Raw genomic sequence first — 20,280 nt, 5'->3', positions numbered from 1 at the left:
TTTTTTTTAATGTCTAAAGTAGAGTTTACCTTTAAATCTGTCTCCATTGTGCATCAGTGTGATTTGTGTTTGTTGACATTAGGGAGGAATCGTAATTTAATATATTGCTATAATCAGTATTTTTATATAAACAATATATGTGACTACTTGTATATAAAAGGAGTTTCTCGGATCACCCAGTGCCAGTTACCCTCAGCACTGCAGAATGAGGCTTTCAGCGACTTTCAGTCATTTTTGTGGGTTTTCGAACCTGTAATGTAGGAGTTGTTTTTTAAGAAAAAAATGTGAACAATCAAATGTATTCTACTTTCCCAGCAGTCAGACACGGTTTACAGTTACTTTGTGAACATATAGCATGTAGCATTTAGTAGCTCAACAGCCAGATATTTTCCCCCATGAGTTGGTAGAGACCAAAAGCAGCTGAAAGGAGACTGATTGTTGTTCGTAGTTCTTGCTGTAAACATGCAACCATCTTCAGAGAAGACAATCTGCTTCCTTTTTATACCGGCACACACATGATCTACATGTACAGGTGTGTTAGTACTGACAGGGATCATTACTGATGCGGAGCTAAAACGCTCATGCCGACAGAGATTGTTATACTTCAGAGACCCCAGTTTAAAACGAAAACGTATTAGTATGGATGTTGCCATAATGTCTGCTCATGGTTAACGACTTGTTTCTGTTGCCCCCACATGGTCAAAAAGATCAATAATTGTAAGTTTAATTAAGTAATGCCTGAAGTTAACAACGCCACAGGCAATGATGTCGGAGGACTTTACAGTGTGTCTTGATATTTTTAGACCCCCTGATAATTCAGCTGACAGATTGTCACTGTTACTCTAAATATAGAAAGTAGCTAAGTTGCCTTCTAAAAGACACATCTCACATCCGGAATGGTAAAATGATATATAGCATATTGCAATGCTTCGCCTACCCGACGTTGCACACATACCTGGTACACAAAACCGAACCTGTGGGAAGTGCACTCACACTCATAGTGTAATGACACCTACAGTATCACGTTGGCGCTGCAGCTCATACGGACGCCCACTCACACAGGCTGAGCTGATACAGTCACATTTACAAACACACAGGGGAGACTGACTTTCGTTGCTGGTGAATTTCTGAAAATCACAACCATTTTCGGGGGGTAAGTAACCAAAACCCACCTCAGCTCACATCAGGATAATACTGTGCTGTGCGTTCAAAGTGGAGTAAGGAACAGATTGTGCTCCTGTCGTGTGCGTTGTAGTGTCCTGATGCTGTTGTGATTGTGCCTGTGTTTGTAGTCATGTGTTTTTTTTAGAGCAAATCTCCCCACACATCACTCTGAGCCAGACGATACCTCTGAAACCTAAAGCTCAATAACTGTTTGTTCTCTAGACAGCAGATTTCTGGAATGATATTATGTTGCTCTGTGCACAGCTACCCAGACTACGTTTACCAGGAGTCCTCTCCTGTTTCAATGTAGTGATGTTTAGATGTGTTGAAGTGCCAGATTCAGCAGCCTGAAACAGTGACCTGCTGGACTGTTGAAGTGTTTTAGGTGATCTGTAGAAGTGAATGTATATCAGTTTTTGCTTTGGTAAGAGCAGTAAGGTCAGTGTACAGATCATCATCACTAATGGCTCATTTCACCAGTCCACACCACAGAGCCATCACCTAAATCCTGGGTCATCATGTTTTCTAACCCGTCTAACCAGCGGTTAACCATCTTGTTCTTTTCTTTCTCTTTCCCTTTGCTGTTTTACCCACCTGACCACGGTCTGTTCGCTCTCTTTGGCATGTTCTCTGAAGGAGAGGAGCTCTTGGGGACAGAAGGGGCCAGGTACATGAAGATGGATGACATGAAAGACCATGATGACGATTTCCTCTCCCCCAAGAAATCACTGGAGTACGAGAGAGGGCTGGGCACAGCGTAAGGGGGGCTGGGTGGGGAAGTAGGGGAGAGAGCTGAGCTGGTAGCCACAGGCTAATAAGTGGATGGATGGATGGATGGATAGAGGGGGGCACACCATCGACAATCACTGAACACCAGGGATGAGCTCTTGGGAGGAGGTGAAACGTAGACAAACTTCTTTTATCTGACTTGTTTTTTTTCTCTTTTCATACAACAGAAATTACTCGCCAGCGATTCCCAGGATCCCACGAGTCTCTCCAGAGACTGTTAACCTGAAAGAACATGAGATGGATCAGGTACTGTACTGACCAGCATGATGAATATACAGCAACATGGCAATATTAAAGGAGTAACAATTTACTATTGCTCCTCTGTAATTGTGGGTGACTGAAAAGACAGATTTAAAAATAAAAATGAATTTTTCACATTAAAGCAGCACAGGCCAACACTGGATCCTTCATTTGCCATAAAATAATGAAAAGTAGCATCTTTCATTAGACCTTCCTTAAGTGTTATATGCCAACATTTTGCCATATACCAACTTGTCAACTCGTTTGCAAAGCAGAATTTCTGGTATAAAAGTGTCCAAGCCCAAGATGAAAAGACTCAAATCAGCCGAGTGCCCTTTATACTAAAGGTCCACTTACTACGTCAAAGTTTAACAAATCTCCATCTTCTTCAGTGGAAAAAGTTTGCTTAAGTCTCAATCACTATGAAAACTAATAGACAAGGATCGTGAGATGCAGTTGAAAGCCCAGAAACAAGGGAGTGAGTGGACCTTGAGTAAACATCCACTTCTTGCATTTTATCTAAAGTCAAGAATACAATTTCACAGCATGCATGGATTTAATGTTTTTTTAATATATATTGAGGGTTGTGATTTTGTGGAGAGGTTTTAATCTAAAAACATATTTTTGATATTCAAACTAAAGAGGATACTTACTTACCGTGATCCAGTCATTTACAAATTCTATATTTTGTAACATGACATCATTGCGGATGAGGATCCCTCATCGACAGTCATTTGAAGATAAAAGATGTTTCATCTTCACTATCCACTGTCAAAATGATCACTTCAAAGATACATCCTTTATCATATCCCTCTCCATATCCTCTCCTATACACAGATGATAGTGTAAGTAATACAGTTCGGGTTCCTATAAAAGATGATGCTGAACTGTGTTCCTTTGAGAATTAATAGATTTTCTTTCTGTTGTAGCAGCACACTCCACTTCCACTGCCCAAAGAATATGATGATGACTCACTGATTCCCAGCAGCCCAGCGACTGAGACGTCGGATAATGTCAGCCCGGTCGCCAGTCCCATACACACAGGGTCAGCACAGCAGTACTGCAGAAAAATAAAACATTTCATTTCACTTAATCTCTGTTTGATATCTGATCTGGCAGCTGATTATCACAACCCACGTCTGATGGCAGGTTCCTAGTCAGTTTCATGGTGGATGCTCGGGGTGGCTCCATGCGAGGCAGCAGGCATAATGGTCTGCGTGTCATCATACCTCCGCGGACCTGTGCGGCCCCCACCCGCATCACCTGCCGCCTGGTGAAGCCACAGAAGCTGACCAGCCCCCCTCCACTGGTGGAGGGAGAGGGGCTGGCCAGCAGGATCATCTCCCTGGGTCCAGCTGGGATGCAGTTCCTGGGGTGAGGAAGCGTCTATATCTACGTGTTCCTTTTCTTACGTGTAAATACTGCCTATAAAGGGGGGGGGGGCAGTGACAAAAACTTTCTTCTCTTTATCTTCCTTGGAAAAGTCCTGATTATTACAATAATTTCATTTGTGTTGTTCAGACCAGTGATCGTGGAGATCCCCCACTTTGCCGCTCTGGGCCGTGGCGACCGAGAGCTCGTGGTGCTGAGGAGCGAGAACGGTTCTGTCTGGAAAGAACATCGCAATCGCTACGGTGATGAGGTGCTAGAAACAATCCTCAACGGGATGGATGAAGGTAAGAGTTCAAACGCGTCATGCTTGATTTCAAACTGACGGTGCTTGGTATCGATTCTGAAGAACTACAACCTCCTCTCTTCTCTCCCCAGACTTAGAAAGTCAAGAGGAGCTCGGGAAGAAGCGAATTCGCAGAATCATCTCCACCGACTTCCCCCTTTACTTTGCTGTCGTATCACGCGTCCAGCAAGAGAGCGATCTGATTGGTCCGGAGGGAGGTTCTCTGACAAGTAAATTGGTGCCGCTGGTCCAGGCCACGTTTCCAGAGACGGCAGTCACCAAGCGAGTGCGACTGGGGCTGCAGGTGAGATGGGACGATGTGGCAAAGGATGGAGAAGAGAGACAGAATCGTTAATGCCTGTGTTGCCTGAAAAGAAAAAGCATGTTGGATGGATTTTTGATTGATTTTGGAATGAACCGATCATATCAGCCGAGTTTTCCTGATATGACGTTCTATTTCTGTTTGCTTATTTTACTTTTGGTATTTCTAGAGGACCTATTTTCCTTTTATTTCACACAGTGCATGCACTCGGCACCTTTATATGACACAGACTGCTCATTTAGTGCTGATATGTTATTGTTATCTTCAGCGATGTCTTTCTTACTAATGCATTTATGTCACTGGTGAAGTCCTGTATTTAGTATATTTAACAGATTAATTTGAGATGCCTGTCTCAAACATGACCTAATGGGAAAGCATCTGCATTCATGGTACAACCAGTACAACAACTGTTTGTGTTTATACTTATACTGTCCAATGGTTTTGTTATCATGAATGTCTGAAAATGTACTAAAGAGCCTTTTTATAAGAACTGAAGTGTTTCCCACACCCGAGCACCTTCTCTGTTTGTACAGCAAACACTATTCAAGTGTCAAGTTCAGGTTCCCTCAAATATACACACCAAAGATAAGAGAATTCACTTTTTTAGTAAACTTTATCACACTTATATACAGCAAATATTTGTTAATAAGAGGACATATTTACAAGGAACCTATGAAATGAGCACTTTTCAACAATCTCACCGTTCTGCCTATCCTGTCACATGAAACCAGTTTTCTTTGCACAAGCATCCATCCAACAGGACCCAGCCACACATACACAAACGTTTCAGTGGCGAACCTTCCCCCCCCCTCCTCTTCACTTCCAGTCCATAAGAGCGAGGGGGTGAATAAAACCATTGCTTCCTGAGGCAAGGCAAATCACACAGTGGCTTCACATAGAGTTCAACTTTGGTGAACTGTGACCCGCGGTATTAGCTACCCTTGTGTGACCGTGCCTAGCTGTTGGTGCTAGCTGTCTAATGTCTTGTCCCCACATTCAAAACATAAAATAATAGACTTTCATTGGACTGTCAGCTGTAAATTCAAAATCAGAACATTTGGAATCTGATTTTTTTTTTAACAGGGTTAAATTGCAGATTGTACAAACGAAAATCAAGTATTTTGTCATTTTAGACTCAGTGATACCTTTCACTTTTACCATTGTCAGTTTGAAATAATTTCAAATCTTTATTAAGGTTTAAAAGTGAAAGGGTCCGTAAATATCACATATTTTCCGCTGTCAAAATAATTTGCAGTCTGGAAATGTTTGCTACTTAAATACGCACCATTTTCACAGATTTGCTGATTTGGGATCTCAAGGTTCCATTTGTGTTCACTTGAGTTCTGTTTGACAGTTTAAAAATCCACAAAATCCAAATTCTAAATCCCTTATGAATATGCAGATGTGCAAATTATTAATATTAATCAGCAGGAATCATAGAAACTTTAAATTCCAAAGTCAGAATATTTTTCTCTAAACCAAAACGACAGTATGGTATAGTTTGAATGTTCCTTCTACAGCTGTACTTTAGACATACAGATGAATTCATTAAAAGTGAAATATTTCTTGGAAACTAACACAGAAGATACCACACATGTTATTACCTCTAAGCTGAAAATAGTTAATATAACCAAATGTAAGTAAAATAGACGCAATTGTATCCTGCAGTTTTATTTTAACCATTTCGTCATTTTCAGAATCACATTATACTGAACTTAAATCTTGCTGTAGTTTAATCATGTGGCCTTATGAAACACCACAGAGCCTTTTTCTTTGATGTCCTTTTTGTATTAATGATTGTAAAAGCTTCTTGTTAACACACGCTGATACTTTTCACAATAAAAGATGATGATTAAGTTCTACAACCAATGTGTGTTGCTATTGTCTTTCCAAATGTATTTATTAAAACCTTGAGGAATATTATTCACTCTTCACTTCTCTCTCTCTCTCTCTCTCTCTTCATCTTTAATTTTTCCCCATTCGGTTGTCCTCTCTTTGACCCCATTTTGCTCGTCCATCTCTCGTTCTACGTTATCCCCAAAACATCTCAATTACTTGCTCATATCTTTTATTTTATTTTATCACTTCTTTCTTCCACATCATCAAACCTGTGCCCTTGTTACGTTTCCCCCTTTCCCCATCGTTTACTCTCAACCTCAGGCCCAGCCAGTTCCAGATGAATTGGTTGCAAAGCTTCTAGGTAGCCAGGCAAACTTCAGCCCTGTGGTCACTGTGGAGCCTCGGCGGCGCAAATTCCACCGACCCATTGGCCTGCGTATACCCCTGCCCCCATCCTGGAAGGAGAGCCCCCGAGATGCCGGGGAGGGTGACACCACCAGTCTGCGTCTGCTTTGCTCCGTCATAGGTACTGCATGCAATGACTGGGAGTTTTGTGGGTGGATGAGTAAGTGTGTGTGTCTCTGTTTTGACGGGCAGTTTCTTTCGATTACGAGGAAAGTTGAGAGGTAACATTGCTGATTCGCAGTAGTGATGTCAGTGCCATCGTTAGATAAAAAAGTTTCTGTTCTATCTTAGAACAACCATTAGACTTTCTCTTTATTGTTTGTGTTGAAGCTAGATTAACCAGTTTGACCTTCCTCACCCTGCCTGTTTCCCAGGTGGCACAGCGCCGGCCCAATGGGAGGACATCACTGGCACGACCAAACTTGTCTATGCTAATGACTGTGCCGGTTTCACAACCAATGTATCAGCACGGTAAGTTCAGTTGGCACAACGCATTCAAAATATCAGCCGTTATGTATCAAGTTTAAATGTCCCTGTGCCATCTCAAGTTATCCGGTCAATCTGATGATGAAAGACAAAGATATATGTTGAATGCTGTGATTACATTTCATTATTTCCTCTCAGGTTCTGGCTGGCAGACTGTCCTCGGACAGCCGAGGCCATCTCCTTTTCCAACCTGCTCTACAGAGAGCTGTCAGCTGTACCCTACATGGCCAAGTTTGTGGTGTTTGCAAAGATGAATGAGCTGCGCGAGGGTCGCCTGCGCTGCTACTGCATGACCGACGACAAGATGGATAAAACCCTGGAGCAGCACGAGAACTTCACAGAGGTGGCCCGCAGCAGAGACATAGAGGTCAGTCCAGAGACGAGTTTTCAAAACCACTGTCAAACACATGAGACGTCATTGAGTATGTTGAACTCAATGACGGTGAACATAGGTACTGCTCTGCCATGCATTTCTACCATAGACTGTGTATACAAAATGGACGACGCGTTTCAACTTCCTCCAACTATCCAGAATTAAAGCCAAAATTTTCCAGATACGAACTCTGGCATCTTGCACATGTCATTTGGAGCCAGAGTCTGTGCAGTAGCGATCAGGGGATGGAGCCACGGTCCCGCTGACATACACACGCTCGACCAATCACAAGTCATTTTAAGCTGTCAATCATTTATAACATCCCATAACTACGTAAAGCCGAACTTATCAGAAACATGAGCACTTGAAGATGTATCAATGTGAGAAGAACTTCCTAAAATGGAAGAAAACATCTTAAGAAAAGCTTTTTGTTTGGCCAATGTCCCATCCACTAACATGGAGGAGGCCAATTTTATGACCTACACTGCAGCCAGCCACAAAGGGGTTGGTTTCACCTTTGGCAAGCTGTCGTTTCGGCTATCTTTATATGCAGTCTATGGTTTCTATTGGCACTTTGGCTAATGTCTGCGTCACATGTTGCAGGTGATGGAGGGAATGCCGCTTCATCTGGAGTGTTCAGGAAATCTGGTGCCGGTGAGGAAGGCCACCCAGCAGCCTCGCTGCTTCAGCTTCCAGGCCTTCAGAGATAACAGACTTCCTGTGTCTGTTAAGGTACTTCCATTTTCTCTCACAAATCTTTCCTGGATTTTATTTTCCTTTGTTACTAACCATTACACCACCAGCTCAATCTCCCAATCTATCTCTCTCGCTGTGTCTTCATTGATCTCTCCCGTGTCTGTGATTCTAAGGTGCGAGACAGCAGTAAAGAGCCCACTGGATTTTTGTCCTTCCTGCGCAAGACCACCAAGTATGAGGACAGTCAACATGTGCTCTGTAACCTCAACATCACCATGCCTCCATGCATCAAGGTAAAGCTCTGCAGTTTAGCTCACATTAACACAACATGTTAGGCATCTTTATTTACAGTCTTTTCCCCTGAGATGTCTGACCTCTGTGGGGTTTGCATGTGACTGACAGATTGTGGGAAGTGAAGACCGGAGGAGAACTCTGACCCCGCTGGCTTTAAGAGAAAGATACAGCGCCCTGAATGAGCCTGCAATGGGTATGAGACTTCAATTGTCCCACGGCATCATTCTACCCCATTCACAGCACTATACTCTGTGTAGTATACACGGATAATCTCAACTTTACATTTAATTGACAGGGATGTTTAACTTTCTGTTGTGTTTTAATTTCTGCAGCATCAATGAGTGCCATGGAGAGGACTGAGCTGAAAATGGCTGTGATTGCAGAACAGTTGGGACTGAGCTGGGCTGGTAATATACAGCAGACGTGTGTGTGTGTGTGTGTGTGTGTGTGTGTGTGTGTGTGTGTGTGTGTGTGTGTGTGTGTGTGTGTGTGTGTGTGTGTGTGTGTGTGTGTGTGTGTGTGTGTGTGTGTGTGTGTGTGCGTGTGCGTGGCTGCCTGCTGTAAACTGTCCATGTTTACCTTATGTCTGACAAGCTTTCCTCGCTCGTTGCTGATTAAACAAAGTTATAACATGGCAACCGGCCATTCAAACTAATTACTGTCTGTTTTCCAGCCGTGGCTTTTTAACAGACAGAATATTTGTTCTCGTCTGGTCAGAGCTCCTGTGAAGCAGGGTTCTATTTCGAGAACAGCACAGTGAATGCTGCGACAGCATGTCACACAGGATATATTATACAAATATTGCCCCTGCTTGATCCAGATCTTCTCCTTCACTTTTTTAAAAACAGAGTTGGCACGTGAGCTTCAGCTCAGCGTGGACGACATCAATAAGATCCGTGTGGAGAATCCCAACTCGCTGCTGGAGCAGAGCTCTGCACTGCTCAACGTGTGGGCCACCCGCGAGGGCAAGAGGGCCAAGAGTGAGTTCATGAGTTTTAAATTTTGATAGAGCTCAACAGCGTGGATCCGGAAGTAAAAATCCCATTCATTTAAAAAAAGAAAAGAAAAAAAGAAAAGAGATTTTGATGATCAGCCATAATATTGTTACCATCCAAGGTAGAATTTCCACAAACTATGAAACTATGAAAAAATCCTGTAGAAGACACAAGTCTGTATGATATCAACTGCATTTTCTGAAAACTTATTTTATTCACAATGTCAAGGAAGTTTAAAGTTTACTTCCGGAACCAGATCCACTCTAAAAGTGGGCTGTCATGGTTACGCTCTATATTCTTTAAGGTTCTGCCTTTTTAATCCAGTCAAAGTTCAGATTGGTGTTGTAATTTTGTTGCTGTTTTTCCCGGGAACCCCTCTCCTCCTTCCCCTTCTTCCTTGCTTTGCTTGTGTGTCTCCGGCATGTGTCGTTACTGCAGTGGAGAGCTTGTACACGGCTCTGAAGAGCATTGACCGCATGGACATCGTCAGCATGTTGGAGGGCCAGCCGCCTCAGCCTGCGAGACGAGGCTCCCGTGATCTGAGCCGACGCCGAAACAACGAAAGAGAACACCTCTCCCCTGGTATGACCAATGGTAAGGTCCTTCCCCAGTGCAGCCTCGTCCCTGTGTCCCTTTTTGCCTCAACCCCGAGCCACCTTTCCAATAAAAACAAATCCTCTTTCCCTAAAATCCCCTGAAGGTAAAGTGAAGTTTGATTTCTCCTGTGTTGTCCCCTTGTCGTTCTTATTTATTCCCCATGATGCTGTTGGGTATGAAAGCTTCCACAAACGTCAAACTTTTGCAGGACTTTACCTCCAGCAACATGCAGAGGGACTCAGGACACTCCTACTACAACCTCTCTAGTTCTTCTGCTTATACATTTGACACTGCATTTATTTATTATGATGAAGGGTTATAGTGAATGGAGGTGAAACGTAAATGGTGAATGCCTGGGTGTCATCCAGCACTCCATCGCCATTGATCATAACACTCGAGATCTAAGTTATTCCTCATAGAAATCAATAAATTATTTTATAAACCTAAAACTTTGACTAGTTATAGTTTTATTAGTGTTTTTATTAGTATTACCATTGTTGAGGTAAAGATGTGTGTTCCTTTTGAATAGCAAGATAAGTCCGCTGATAGTTTAGTTTTTAAGCATCGTTTTAATTTAGATGGACTTAACTTTAGTTTGGATGTTTTGTCTAGAAAACCACACTTTGTCATACATGATCAGTCCACGTTGATCATAAGTATAGCTTAGCATTACTGAGCTTCTTACCAACTGTCAGTCCTCAGTCTTTTACTCCTTTTCCTCATGGTTTCCTTCACACATGCATAACCTACATCTTTATTGACTCCATTTTCACCTCTGGACTGGTGTGAGCAGCTTCTGGTGCAGGCGACGAGTCCGTCCGACAGGTGAAAGGTCCTCTCTGTGAAAACTGGAGCAATAGTCCGAGATGTAACCATGCATACCGATATGACCATGAGTGTCAAAGGGAGAAAAAAGGGAGACGTTCAGATCACAGCTGCAGTGAATCTGATAAGCGTGTATCTGTGTTGTCTGTCTATCTGTCCGCCTATCTGCCTCCCAAAGGCCGTTCCCGCTTTGACATTTAATGTAAAAACGCTGTGCCGCTCTGAATACTAGGATATTGTGTCTTCTGTTTATTTCAGAGTGACGGGTTTTCAGAGATTCGTAACTTACAGTTCCAGTTTAGTTTGTTTACCAAGCAGGAGTCCGAACCTGATTTTTAAGGCCATAAATTAATAAATAAATAAATCGATAAATAATTAGTCCGATGAATGAGATATCTTAAAATAGATAAATAAAACACGCAAAGAAATGAAAAATAAATCATAAATGCTCAAAGAAATTGAAAGTAACTCTCCTTAAAATACATAAAAATGTGAAATTATTCTTGATTTCCTTGTGCATTAGATTTATTCTGACATTTTTTTATAGTTTTCTTATTTCTCAATTTGTCTCACGAGTTAATTTATTCACTTTATATTAAAGGAATAGATTTGAAAATATGCTAATTTTCTCTCTTGCCGAAAAATGACGAATATGAAGCCACAGACAGCAGCTAGCTAGCTTAGCTTAGCATTAAGACTGGAAACTGCGAGCCTAGCTCTGTCCAGGAGACTGTTCAAGAATATATGGAGGACTGAGCCTGACTTAAAGTAATAATCGTTTGTTTAATCCGATAACAAGTTGTGGTTTTAGGGAGGTTATGTACTTTTAGTATTTCTTGACATGTTAACTTCTTGGCAAAAAAATGGAGGTACAGTACCTGTCCAAAAAAGAGGTTCTTTTCAAAAAAAGGACAGAGCTTGGTCTTTATGCTAAGCTAAGCTAACTAGCTGCTAGCGGTGGCTTCATATTTACCGTACAGAGATGACAGTGGTGTCCATCTTCTCTGCATTTGAACTCTTTGGCATGAAAGGAAATAGGTAAATTTTCACCGATTTTAAATTATATATATACTATATATTTATTTTTTAATTAAGTCAGGTTCAGTCCTCCATACATCTAGAGGTGCTGAAGAAGTAACCTGAATATTTGCTAATAGAGTGGAGAAGTAAATTATACTGCAGACTTGATTCTATCTTTACATGTCTTTTTTTCTATAGTTCTAGTGCACCTCTATTATAGGTAAGCACATTTCTATGGTTTGTTCAAGACCATTTCCAGGTTAACAGATAAAAATACATGATATAAAACAGTAAGAAGCTTTCTTTCAGGCTTCTGTAATAGGAGATTAAAGTGCTGTCTGCCTGTGGTTGCATGGGGAGTAGTGTGAGACTCTTTAGGGCTAATGTTGGTGCACTGAATGTCCTTTTGGGAGCCCTGTTTTCATTCCCTGTGAATCTGTCCCTCTCTCTGTGTTTTTCTGGACATGTCATCTGCAGCCTAGCCGCCCTACTCTTCCTCCTTCTCACTCCTCTCCGAACTCTGACCTCATGCCGACCTCATGTTGACCTCTGACCCACATATTTATCTCTTTTTTTTCCCTTTTTTTTGCGACCAGTCGTGCATTTTCTTTATTTCTTGTATTCTTGAAAACCCCACCTTTTTAAGTGTCTGCTCTGTGACCCCCTCACACAGACTGTGTACTCAGCACCCACTGGGAGGGGGGAGGTGACCCTCTCTGTCTCTCACCGTTTCTGTGTTCATCCCCCTATTTTATATTTCTCTCTCTCTCTCTGTCTCCCTCTCTCCCTCTCTCTCTCTTTTGCTACCTTTCTTTTCTCTCTTTCCGACTCTGTCCTCTCCCTTCTTTCCCTCCCCTCCTGCCTGACTGCATGTGCATGGAGTCTGACTTCCATCGCTCATTTCACCCTGTGTTTGCATGGTGACACTGGGATGAGGAGTATCACTGGCATGTTGGACAACTCAAACACTGCATTGGAACCTAATGCTGCTTGACCGACAGACGTGTGTTGTTGCATGGCATGAACACAGATAATGATCCTACAGTCTGTCTCTGTTCCTCCTCAGGGCTCTGGTCTGTTGGGGTTAAAAAAGGCCACAAACCTTTTTTGTGAGCTGCGTCTGCTCTGTTCATGTATGAATGTTGCGGTTGTTTCTATGTAAACTTTGTCCATCTGATGGGTTATTTAAAATATATGTTTTTAATGTCTTTGTGAGTGTTGTACAAGAGTGGGTTTATTGTAAACGTGCTCATTGTTTGATGTGAAACTCATCAACAGTCCGTGTGAGTTTATCAGTGTGAGCATCTTTATTTTAAATTGTAAGTGTTTGTGTCTTTCATTCACATATGTGGCCAGTGTTTAAGTCTATGTGCAAAAGGATTATATTTACTTTATATGTATTTTATGTGAGCTTCACTGCTTTGTTGTTGTATTTATTTATTTCAATCGATGGGGTCGCAAAAAGCCACATTTTTTCATATTTCACACTTCCATTAATTTCTTCCTCTCCGAAGGTCTTTCTTTTCTGACTGTTGCCTCGTCAGAAAACAACTGAAAAAACTGACTACAAGTCATTCAAAATATAGAGAATAGGTTTGTATAAGGATATCTTCATGAAATATACAGTGAAAACTGATTTTAAATCAACTCTTTCAACCTTCTAAATCCCTTTTGGGAAAATGCACTTTGCAAAAAAACGATATTTAAAAGTAACAGTTTCTATAGACAAATGACAGTAGTTGAGAGGCTGAGAGACACAACAGAAAGTAGGACAAGACGTCTTCTTGGCCGCTTGGTGTCACAAATATCTCCTGCACTCTCAGCAGTGCTCAACAGCAGTGGTGCTAAACATGAGTCAAGTTACACCCGGCACAGCTTTCTCCTCAGTGGAAACTGTACACATACAGTCACTCTCTCTCAACACCTCTCTCTCTCTCTCTCTCTCTCTCTCTCTCTCTCTCTCTCTCTCTCTCTCTCTCTCTCTCTCTCTCTCTCTCTTCATCTCTCTCGTGAAGGGGAGTAGCCTCTACTTCCTCTTCTTGTCCTGCACCATATCTCCTGTTTCATTTTCTGGTTAATATATTTCTATACTGTAACAGTACCACTCACACTTTGATTTTTCTACATTGCCAAAAGTATTAAAAGTTTCAAATAAACTATGTGCAGGTTAGTCAGTAATTTTCAGCATAATTAACTCAGTAAGAAAAATACAAGGCAGATTATTTGTTCGCTTAAAGAGTAAAAGCACACTCTTCATAGACTTCAACTGGAGTTAATGTAAAATATTAAAATATTACAAAACAATAATCCAGGCTGCTGTGACATTGAGCTATATCACATCAGATCTGCCTCTCCAAACAGGAGGAGTTATGAACGTGTGTTCAAGAAACACATGTAGGAGTGACCTGAGTCCACAGCACATTAACAGTTTGCAGTTTTGATGAGTGACATGGCTTCATTTGAAATAAATGTTCAAAAACATTTTTGAGACAGCAACCATGAGGCTACTTTAGCCTATGTGTGTTAATTATATGTTAATACACTCAGTTGGCAGTTTATTGGGTACATATACCTCAAACTGATACAGTCTAATACAAAAAGTCCTGCTATTAATCCTAAATGGTCATTTTGGAGGCGGCAGTTTGACTTGTTTTGTGATGCATGGACATGATTTTGTCATTGTCCACCCATTGTATCAATGACAGAAGCACATCTAAATATTTAATGAAATACAATTCAACAGCACAACGTTCTTCAGCCTATGTAATTATCATAGCTGCTGAATCAACAACCCTCTGAAATAACTTCTATCAAAGGAGGGATGTACACAGGACTGTTTGTGTAAGACTGCATTAGGTTTTGGTAAGTTCACTTTATAAACTGTTGTTGGTGTTTTCCTTACAATTTTGCCAAAGAGAGAGTCAGCAGCTGTGTGGCGTGAGCTGATGTGTGTGACAACGTGTGTGAGGACAGAATGAGATTGCCTGCATGCATGCTATCCAGCCTGGCAACGATATCAACCTGCCTGTTTTTGAGAGGGTTTGAATGCATGCATACATGAGAGTCAGGGTGTGTGTGAGAAAGAATGAGACAGTGAGAGAGTGTGTTTACGGCATGTGTACGTGTGACAAAGTGTGTGTGTCACTGTTGGACAGGTGTGTGTCCCAGCCTCAGGCAGAGGCAGTAATTCCTGTCCGTCTCCCTGTAGGTGGCAGACAGCAGAGCAGCACCAGTCATTGCTGGGTTTGAACCTCGGTTTCTGTCTCGGTCCATCTGGCCGTGTCTGCTGCTGCTGCCGCTGCTGTCCTCACCGTCAGCGCTGGCTGATCGAGCTTGACACCCCCTCTTCCTCTTTTGTCCTAAGCTCCTTGCACCTTTATTTCAGCTCCTATTGTCTTGGCCCTCCCCCTCTCTCCCTCCCCTCTTCTCTCCCATTTGTCCCTTCAGCCTCCTCTACTCCTCCCCTAGATGCCCAGCTCCTGGGCAGGGGTACCTATCCCCTCCCAGGGTCCCGGTGCTGTGGGGTTGAAGTGGGGAGCGAGGTAGGGGGGCCGGGTGTCAGTATGCCTCTCTCTGTCTCGCTCCAGGTTATGGGCTCGCGCAGGATGAGCTTCTCTCGCCGGCCTCCATGCAGTACAGTCTGCCCTCCCCGCTGGGCGCTGAGCCTTACTGGCAGGAAGTCTCCAGTCTGGACTGTGCACCCATTGCTACCACAGAAGAAGACACCCTCATGGAGATGTCTGATGTGCAGGTGTGGCCCTCAGGCAACAGTCCCTCCCTGGTGCCTGTGGAGGACTCCTCCCTGGAGTGCAGCAATGCGGACGATTCAGAAGGTCTGCTGGGGCTGCCGTATGGAAGTCTGGGTCGGCCGGCCAGTCAGGCCAGCGCAGCCAGTGGAGGGGGTGGGGTGCTGAGTGGTTCCATTGAGCTGCCCGAAGACGATTCAGAGATGGGCGTTGATTCGCTCAGCACAGCCACGCCAGCCTCGCTTGGGGGCACCATCGCTGGAATCAATCTTAACGGTCTGAACAATGGTCAGGGGTCAGAGGCAAGCTCGGAGGTATCGGGAGTCACCAGCACAACTGGTGGTGGAGGAGCTGGAGGAGGAGGAGGAGGAGGGACGGGCTCAGACGAAGGGATTTCTCTTGTTGCAGGACAACAAAGGGTGTATGCTCGGCTGAGTGAGTCACCTGGTCTGAGCTGTGTTGCAGATCGAAATGGAGACAGGTGAGTAAGACCCCTGTCTGCCCCTCAGGTGCCCCTGCAAATTCACAATCTGTCCTTATTATCCCTTCATAATGTCCCGATGATACCGTGAAGAGAAAGTGAATCCCCAAAGTTGATGCGAGTTGTCTTACTTTCCATGCAGTGAGTAGCAGTGCATGCACGATGTCCTCACTGATCTGTTCTCTCGTTCCAGGTCAGGTAATGGTGGAAACGGAGGCGGTGGAAGCTCTTTCATTTCCTACCTGCAGGAACAGGCAGGCCCGGGTTGGATCCCTGCTACTGACCCTACTCAGGCCTGGGTGGGCAGTCAGCCCAGGCAGGCCATGGACACCATGATGGCATCTGTACGTAACGCTGTGGATGGAGACCAATCTCCTATGTCCCAGGAGTCCTTGCTTCAGCCTGTGAGGGACATGGGTCACTCTGAGATCCTACGGGGTCACTTCAGAGGTACCCAGCCGTTCGAGAAGGGGTTGGGCTTCCCACACAGGGTACCAGAGCTGAGGGCCTGGGACGACGTCCGCCTGAAGGGCCAGGTGAGTGTGGTGCTCCTTCGACGCAAAGTAAGAGGAATGTTTGTTCTGCCTTTAGAAATAAACTGCTGCAAAGTACTGAATCAGCTGAACACATATTTTCAAGGTTGTTTTTGCAGATACAATAAAGATAATGGATAGAAAGATACTAGAACTGGACAGTAAACACACACACACACACACACACACACACACACACACACACACACACACAGTCTCGGGCCCAAGATGGGCACAAACAGTAGGTCCAGCCAAATATAGCGCGTATTCTCACTGTCCCACCCATGTTACATGATCCCCACCACACTCATTCCCACGTGTTGACTTTCTGGGACAACACAGACACCTCACACTGTAAAATACAAACTCTACCATGAAACTCTAAATAAAACTAAAAATAGAGTGTTGTGTTTAGGGCCTCCGTGGTCTTGATAAACCTTAAACCAGCTCATACAGCTGATTAAAAAGTCCACAAAGGCTGTACTGTGTGCTCCATTGTTGTGTTTGCGTAGAGTTATGATTGATTTTGGAGAAATGTACCTTCAAGGCTGTGAGGATCATGGGGAAAGACAACTAAGTAACCAGTGTATGCTTAAAGTGAGGGGGCAAGTTTGTCAGTGCTCCTACCCCAGCATACAGAGCCCTACTGGAGCAGCCAGAGGTATTTAAAGCCCAAAGGTCACATGGTCAGAAAGAGAGAGAGAGAGGTGGGAATAGAAGCCTCCCAAGGTTAGATTTGTTATTGAGTGGTTACTTCTCACCGGACAGTGGGACGGTCAGGGAATAGAGACTAGGGGAAAGGGTCCACAGTCCCAGCAAGAGGAGGACGGATACGAACTAAAGGACACGAAACCAAAGTGACAAGAGGCCGAGCACTGCAGCTGTTACCCTCTCTCTCAGCTGAGAGACGTACTGCGTGGGTATACAGCAGCCGTGGAAGGGTGAGGTGGCGTGAAGTCGTGCATTGTCGTGTGCAGGCCGTGATTGATTTGCTGGGAATCAAAGTGGGGCGATGTGGGCCCTGGTGACTGAGCTCCTCTTCAGCTTCGTGCTGCTGGCTTTCCTGGTGATCAGCTGCCAGAACGTCCTCCACATAGCCAGCGGCTCGGTGCGGTCCGTGCTCACCTACATACACGCTCAGCTGGACCGGGAACTCGGGGAGGTCGAGGGGGTTGCAGACGAAGAGGAGAACGTCACCACCAGGGTGGTGCGCCGCAGGGTCATCCTCAAGGTACACAGAGGGGGGGCAGAGGAGAGTCAAGCTGAGACTCGGAGAAAAAGCTAACGGGCAGGAAAACAAGGAAAGAGAGGGAGGAAAATATCTGTTGTGTGGAAGGTTGAGGGATGCAGGACGTAAAGGATTTTACTGTAGTGATGTAGGCATGGTGAGCAAGATGGCTGTCAGGATTAAAAAAGGACACTGTAAATAAGGGCATGTAAATGTACTGGGAAATAACTTATAAGTCAAATCATTATCAATCTAATTTTGATCTTTGAAAATACCATCAAACTACTATGAGAATGGGACTTAATTGATTCCTCTGCTGTAACAGATGTCAATTTGTTTTGGGCTCAACGGGACATGTCTAAAAAATCTTTTCTTAAAAGATGTATCTTAAACATCATCGGTGTCGGTACAGTTTGAATTTTAACTTCACCAGCGCAGTTGACTCTTGTTCACTTCACTTGCTGCAGGAATTAGTTTGAGCTTAAAAATAGCTGTGCACACATGCTGCAAATTATCATGTTCTATAACTGCATTGTCATGAACTTCACGAACTGTAATTATAAATGTTACAAAAAAACATCCATGAGCCCCATATGTTCCCAGCTGTTGGAACTGACATGCTTTTCTAAAACAATGCTCACACCCCTCACCCATCTGTCGTTCATCTCCTCCTCTGGGTTTCTGATTAGTGGGTGCTTGGATTTACGGTGTGCACACAATTACACTGCTGTGGCAACTATTTCAACACACTGTAGGCCCATAATTTAGTGCTAATTTTCTTTCTGCCACTAAGATCGGGACTTTGCTGAGGAGGGAAGTGTATTCTTGGATTATTTAAAGCAACAATATTATTAAATGGTCCAAATGTTTCCACAGGGCGATGAGGTTGAAGATCTTCCAGGGGAGCAAGTAAGCGAGGAACAGTTCGAGGATGAACATGGAAACATTGTCACAAAAAAGGTCAGTTAGTCTGTTAGTTTGAACATAACCAAACATACATGTTTTCCTTGTGTCAGTGTCACAATACTCTCATAGCATCTCACCACACAATGATTATTACCTTAATAATCATTACTTTCAGTTCAGCCTTCATCAGTGGATTTATTCCCCAAAATAAATTGTATTTCACCAACACTCTCTTTTTCCCACTCTCCTTTCATCCATCTCTTTCTTCCACCCTCCTGTGTGCTGCTGTGTGTGTGTACGTGATAGATTGTGCGTAAGGTCGTGCGCAGAGGGAAGGGCTCGGGTGAGGAAGGGGTTCAGGAGGTGTGCATGGAGGGTTCTCTGCAGGACGCCAATGAGCTGGAGGTCGATGCTGAGCAGTTCATGAGCTACGCCATCCTGGGCCGGGACAGCAGCAAGGTGGGATTCTGATCTGCCGGCCGCTCTCTGTCGGCCGCAATGGCCTCACAACACCCGAGGCTTCTGTTATGTAGCTAAAGAAATGCGCAGGGAGCGATGGACTGAGGCCCCGTTTGATTTAGTCGTCTCTTTGAACAGGGGACTCTGTGCTGCAGTGAGCTTCATAGTTTCACCTCGTCATGGTTTCCCCCCCCCCATTAGTCCCTCTGTAGATTAACCTGCATGAGCCTGACAGACGGAGAAATGTTTGTGTTCAAGAGCCTTGTTTCATTATGTGAAGAAGATGGTGAGATGTGTGTTTGGTCGCTGACCTTCTGTAACATTAAGCTACACTTAAATATCCATGTCTTGCTTTGGTTGAGGTGCTCACACTCATCATCAGTGTCATCATTCTTGTCATCACTAAGCTGCACCTGTTTGTTTTCCTGAACTGACTGTGGCTCCTTGCAGTGGTTTTTATTTTCCATCCATCAGCTTTCTCACCTTTTCTGTCTTTGTTTTGTTTTGCCTTCATTAAAGTTCATAGTCCCTCAACTATGACTGTGTGCTGTGTCACTCAAACCTACTAGAGCTGGGTCCAATATGATATACAGACAGTGGTTTTGTATTTAACGTTCAGGAAGGAGCAGAGGATTGGGCTTTAACAAATCAAGATCATTCAGACAGTGTGAAACCTAACACTTTGGAACTAAATCAAAAATGTCTGTGCAAATATTTTTGACTCCCAAATACTGTAGATGTTTCTGATGCCATCTTATCTTCAACTGCCATCCATCTCTTCTGTCCTTGCCTCATTGTTTATACATGATTTCTTTCTTTTCTTCCCTCTTTCTTCTCCCTTGATGCATTTCTCTCTTATTTTACTGTCCTCTCTTTCCCTGTGGCACTATTTTCTCTGTCTGCTTTCCTCTCTCCTCTGTCTTTTTCTATCCCCTCTACTTGATCTAACTATCCTGTACTAACATCCCTTCACCCTCTTCTTCTGCTCCTGTCATCCCACCTCTCCTCGATCCTCCTCCGCACCTTTTCTGTCGTCACCCTCCTCTCCCCCCGATGTAGCCCGATACTGTGGATGTGAAGAAAGGTGCTCAGATAGTGAAATGCGCCAGTCTGCGGAGAGTTAAGCAGTGAGGCAGACTGAGCGCTGCGTCCCCTCAGGTACGGGACCGAGCCACGGTGCATCGTCTGACCTTTGGGCTAGACCATT

The 20,280-nt window shown here is 43.8% G+C and overlaps 1 protein-coding gene across 5 annotated transcripts in view; it reads left to right on the top strand.

Moving 5' to 3' along the window:
- The window catches only part of ank1a (ankyrin 1, erythrocytic a), an 85,476-nt gene that overhangs the window by 60,244 nt on the left and 4,952 nt on the right, over positions 1-20,280 (top strand). For 2 of the 5 annotated variants that reach the window (XM_047341305.1, XM_035165861.2), the window contains exons 24-43: positions 1,801-1,921; positions 2,121-2,199; positions 3,123-3,238; positions 3,343-3,567; positions 3,715-3,869; positions 3,961-4,172; positions 6,351-6,555; positions 6,809-6,905; positions 7,059-7,287; positions 7,897-8,025; positions 8,163-8,282; positions 8,392-8,476; positions 8,616-8,690; positions 9,132-9,263; positions 9,717-9,872; positions 15,308-15,947; positions 16,141-16,483; positions 18,585-18,668; positions 18,921-19,073; positions 20,133-20,231. In XM_047341305.1, coding sequence (XP_047197261.1) covers positions 1,801-1,921; positions 2,121-2,199; positions 3,123-3,238; positions 3,343-3,567; positions 3,715-3,869; positions 3,961-4,172; positions 6,351-6,555; positions 6,809-6,905; positions 7,059-7,287; positions 7,897-8,025; positions 8,163-8,282; positions 8,392-8,476; positions 8,616-8,690; positions 9,132-9,263; positions 9,717-9,872; positions 15,308-15,947; positions 16,141-16,483; positions 18,585-18,668; positions 18,921-19,073; positions 20,133-20,204 — 3,428 coding nt within the window. In that variant the 3' untranslated portion in view covers positions 20,205-20,231. Of the gene's footprint in view, positions 1-1,800; positions 1,922-2,120; positions 2,200-3,122; positions 3,239-3,342; positions 3,568-3,714; positions 3,870-3,960; positions 4,173-6,350; positions 6,556-6,808; positions 6,906-7,058; positions 7,288-7,896; positions 8,026-8,162; positions 8,283-8,391; positions 8,477-8,615; positions 8,691-9,131; positions 9,264-9,716; positions 9,873-15,307; positions 15,948-16,140; positions 16,484-17,177; positions 17,712-18,584; positions 18,669-18,920; positions 19,608-20,132; positions 20,232-20,280 lie in introns of those variants that run through there. The other 3 variants (XM_035165860.2, XM_035165862.2, XM_035165863.2) reach the window with 3 other exon arrangements.

This window comes from Hippoglossus stenolepis, chromosome 9 (assembly GCF_022539355.2).
Source record: "Hippoglossus stenolepis isolate QCI-W04-F060 chromosome 9, HSTE1.2, whole genome shotgun sequence".
NCBI classification, from domain to species: Eukaryota; Metazoa; Chordata; class Actinopteri; order Pleuronectiformes; family Pleuronectidae; genus Hippoglossus; species Hippoglossus stenolepis.
Note: the sequence above shows the minus strand (reverse complement) of the source record. Positions and strands in the feature narration are given on the sequence as shown.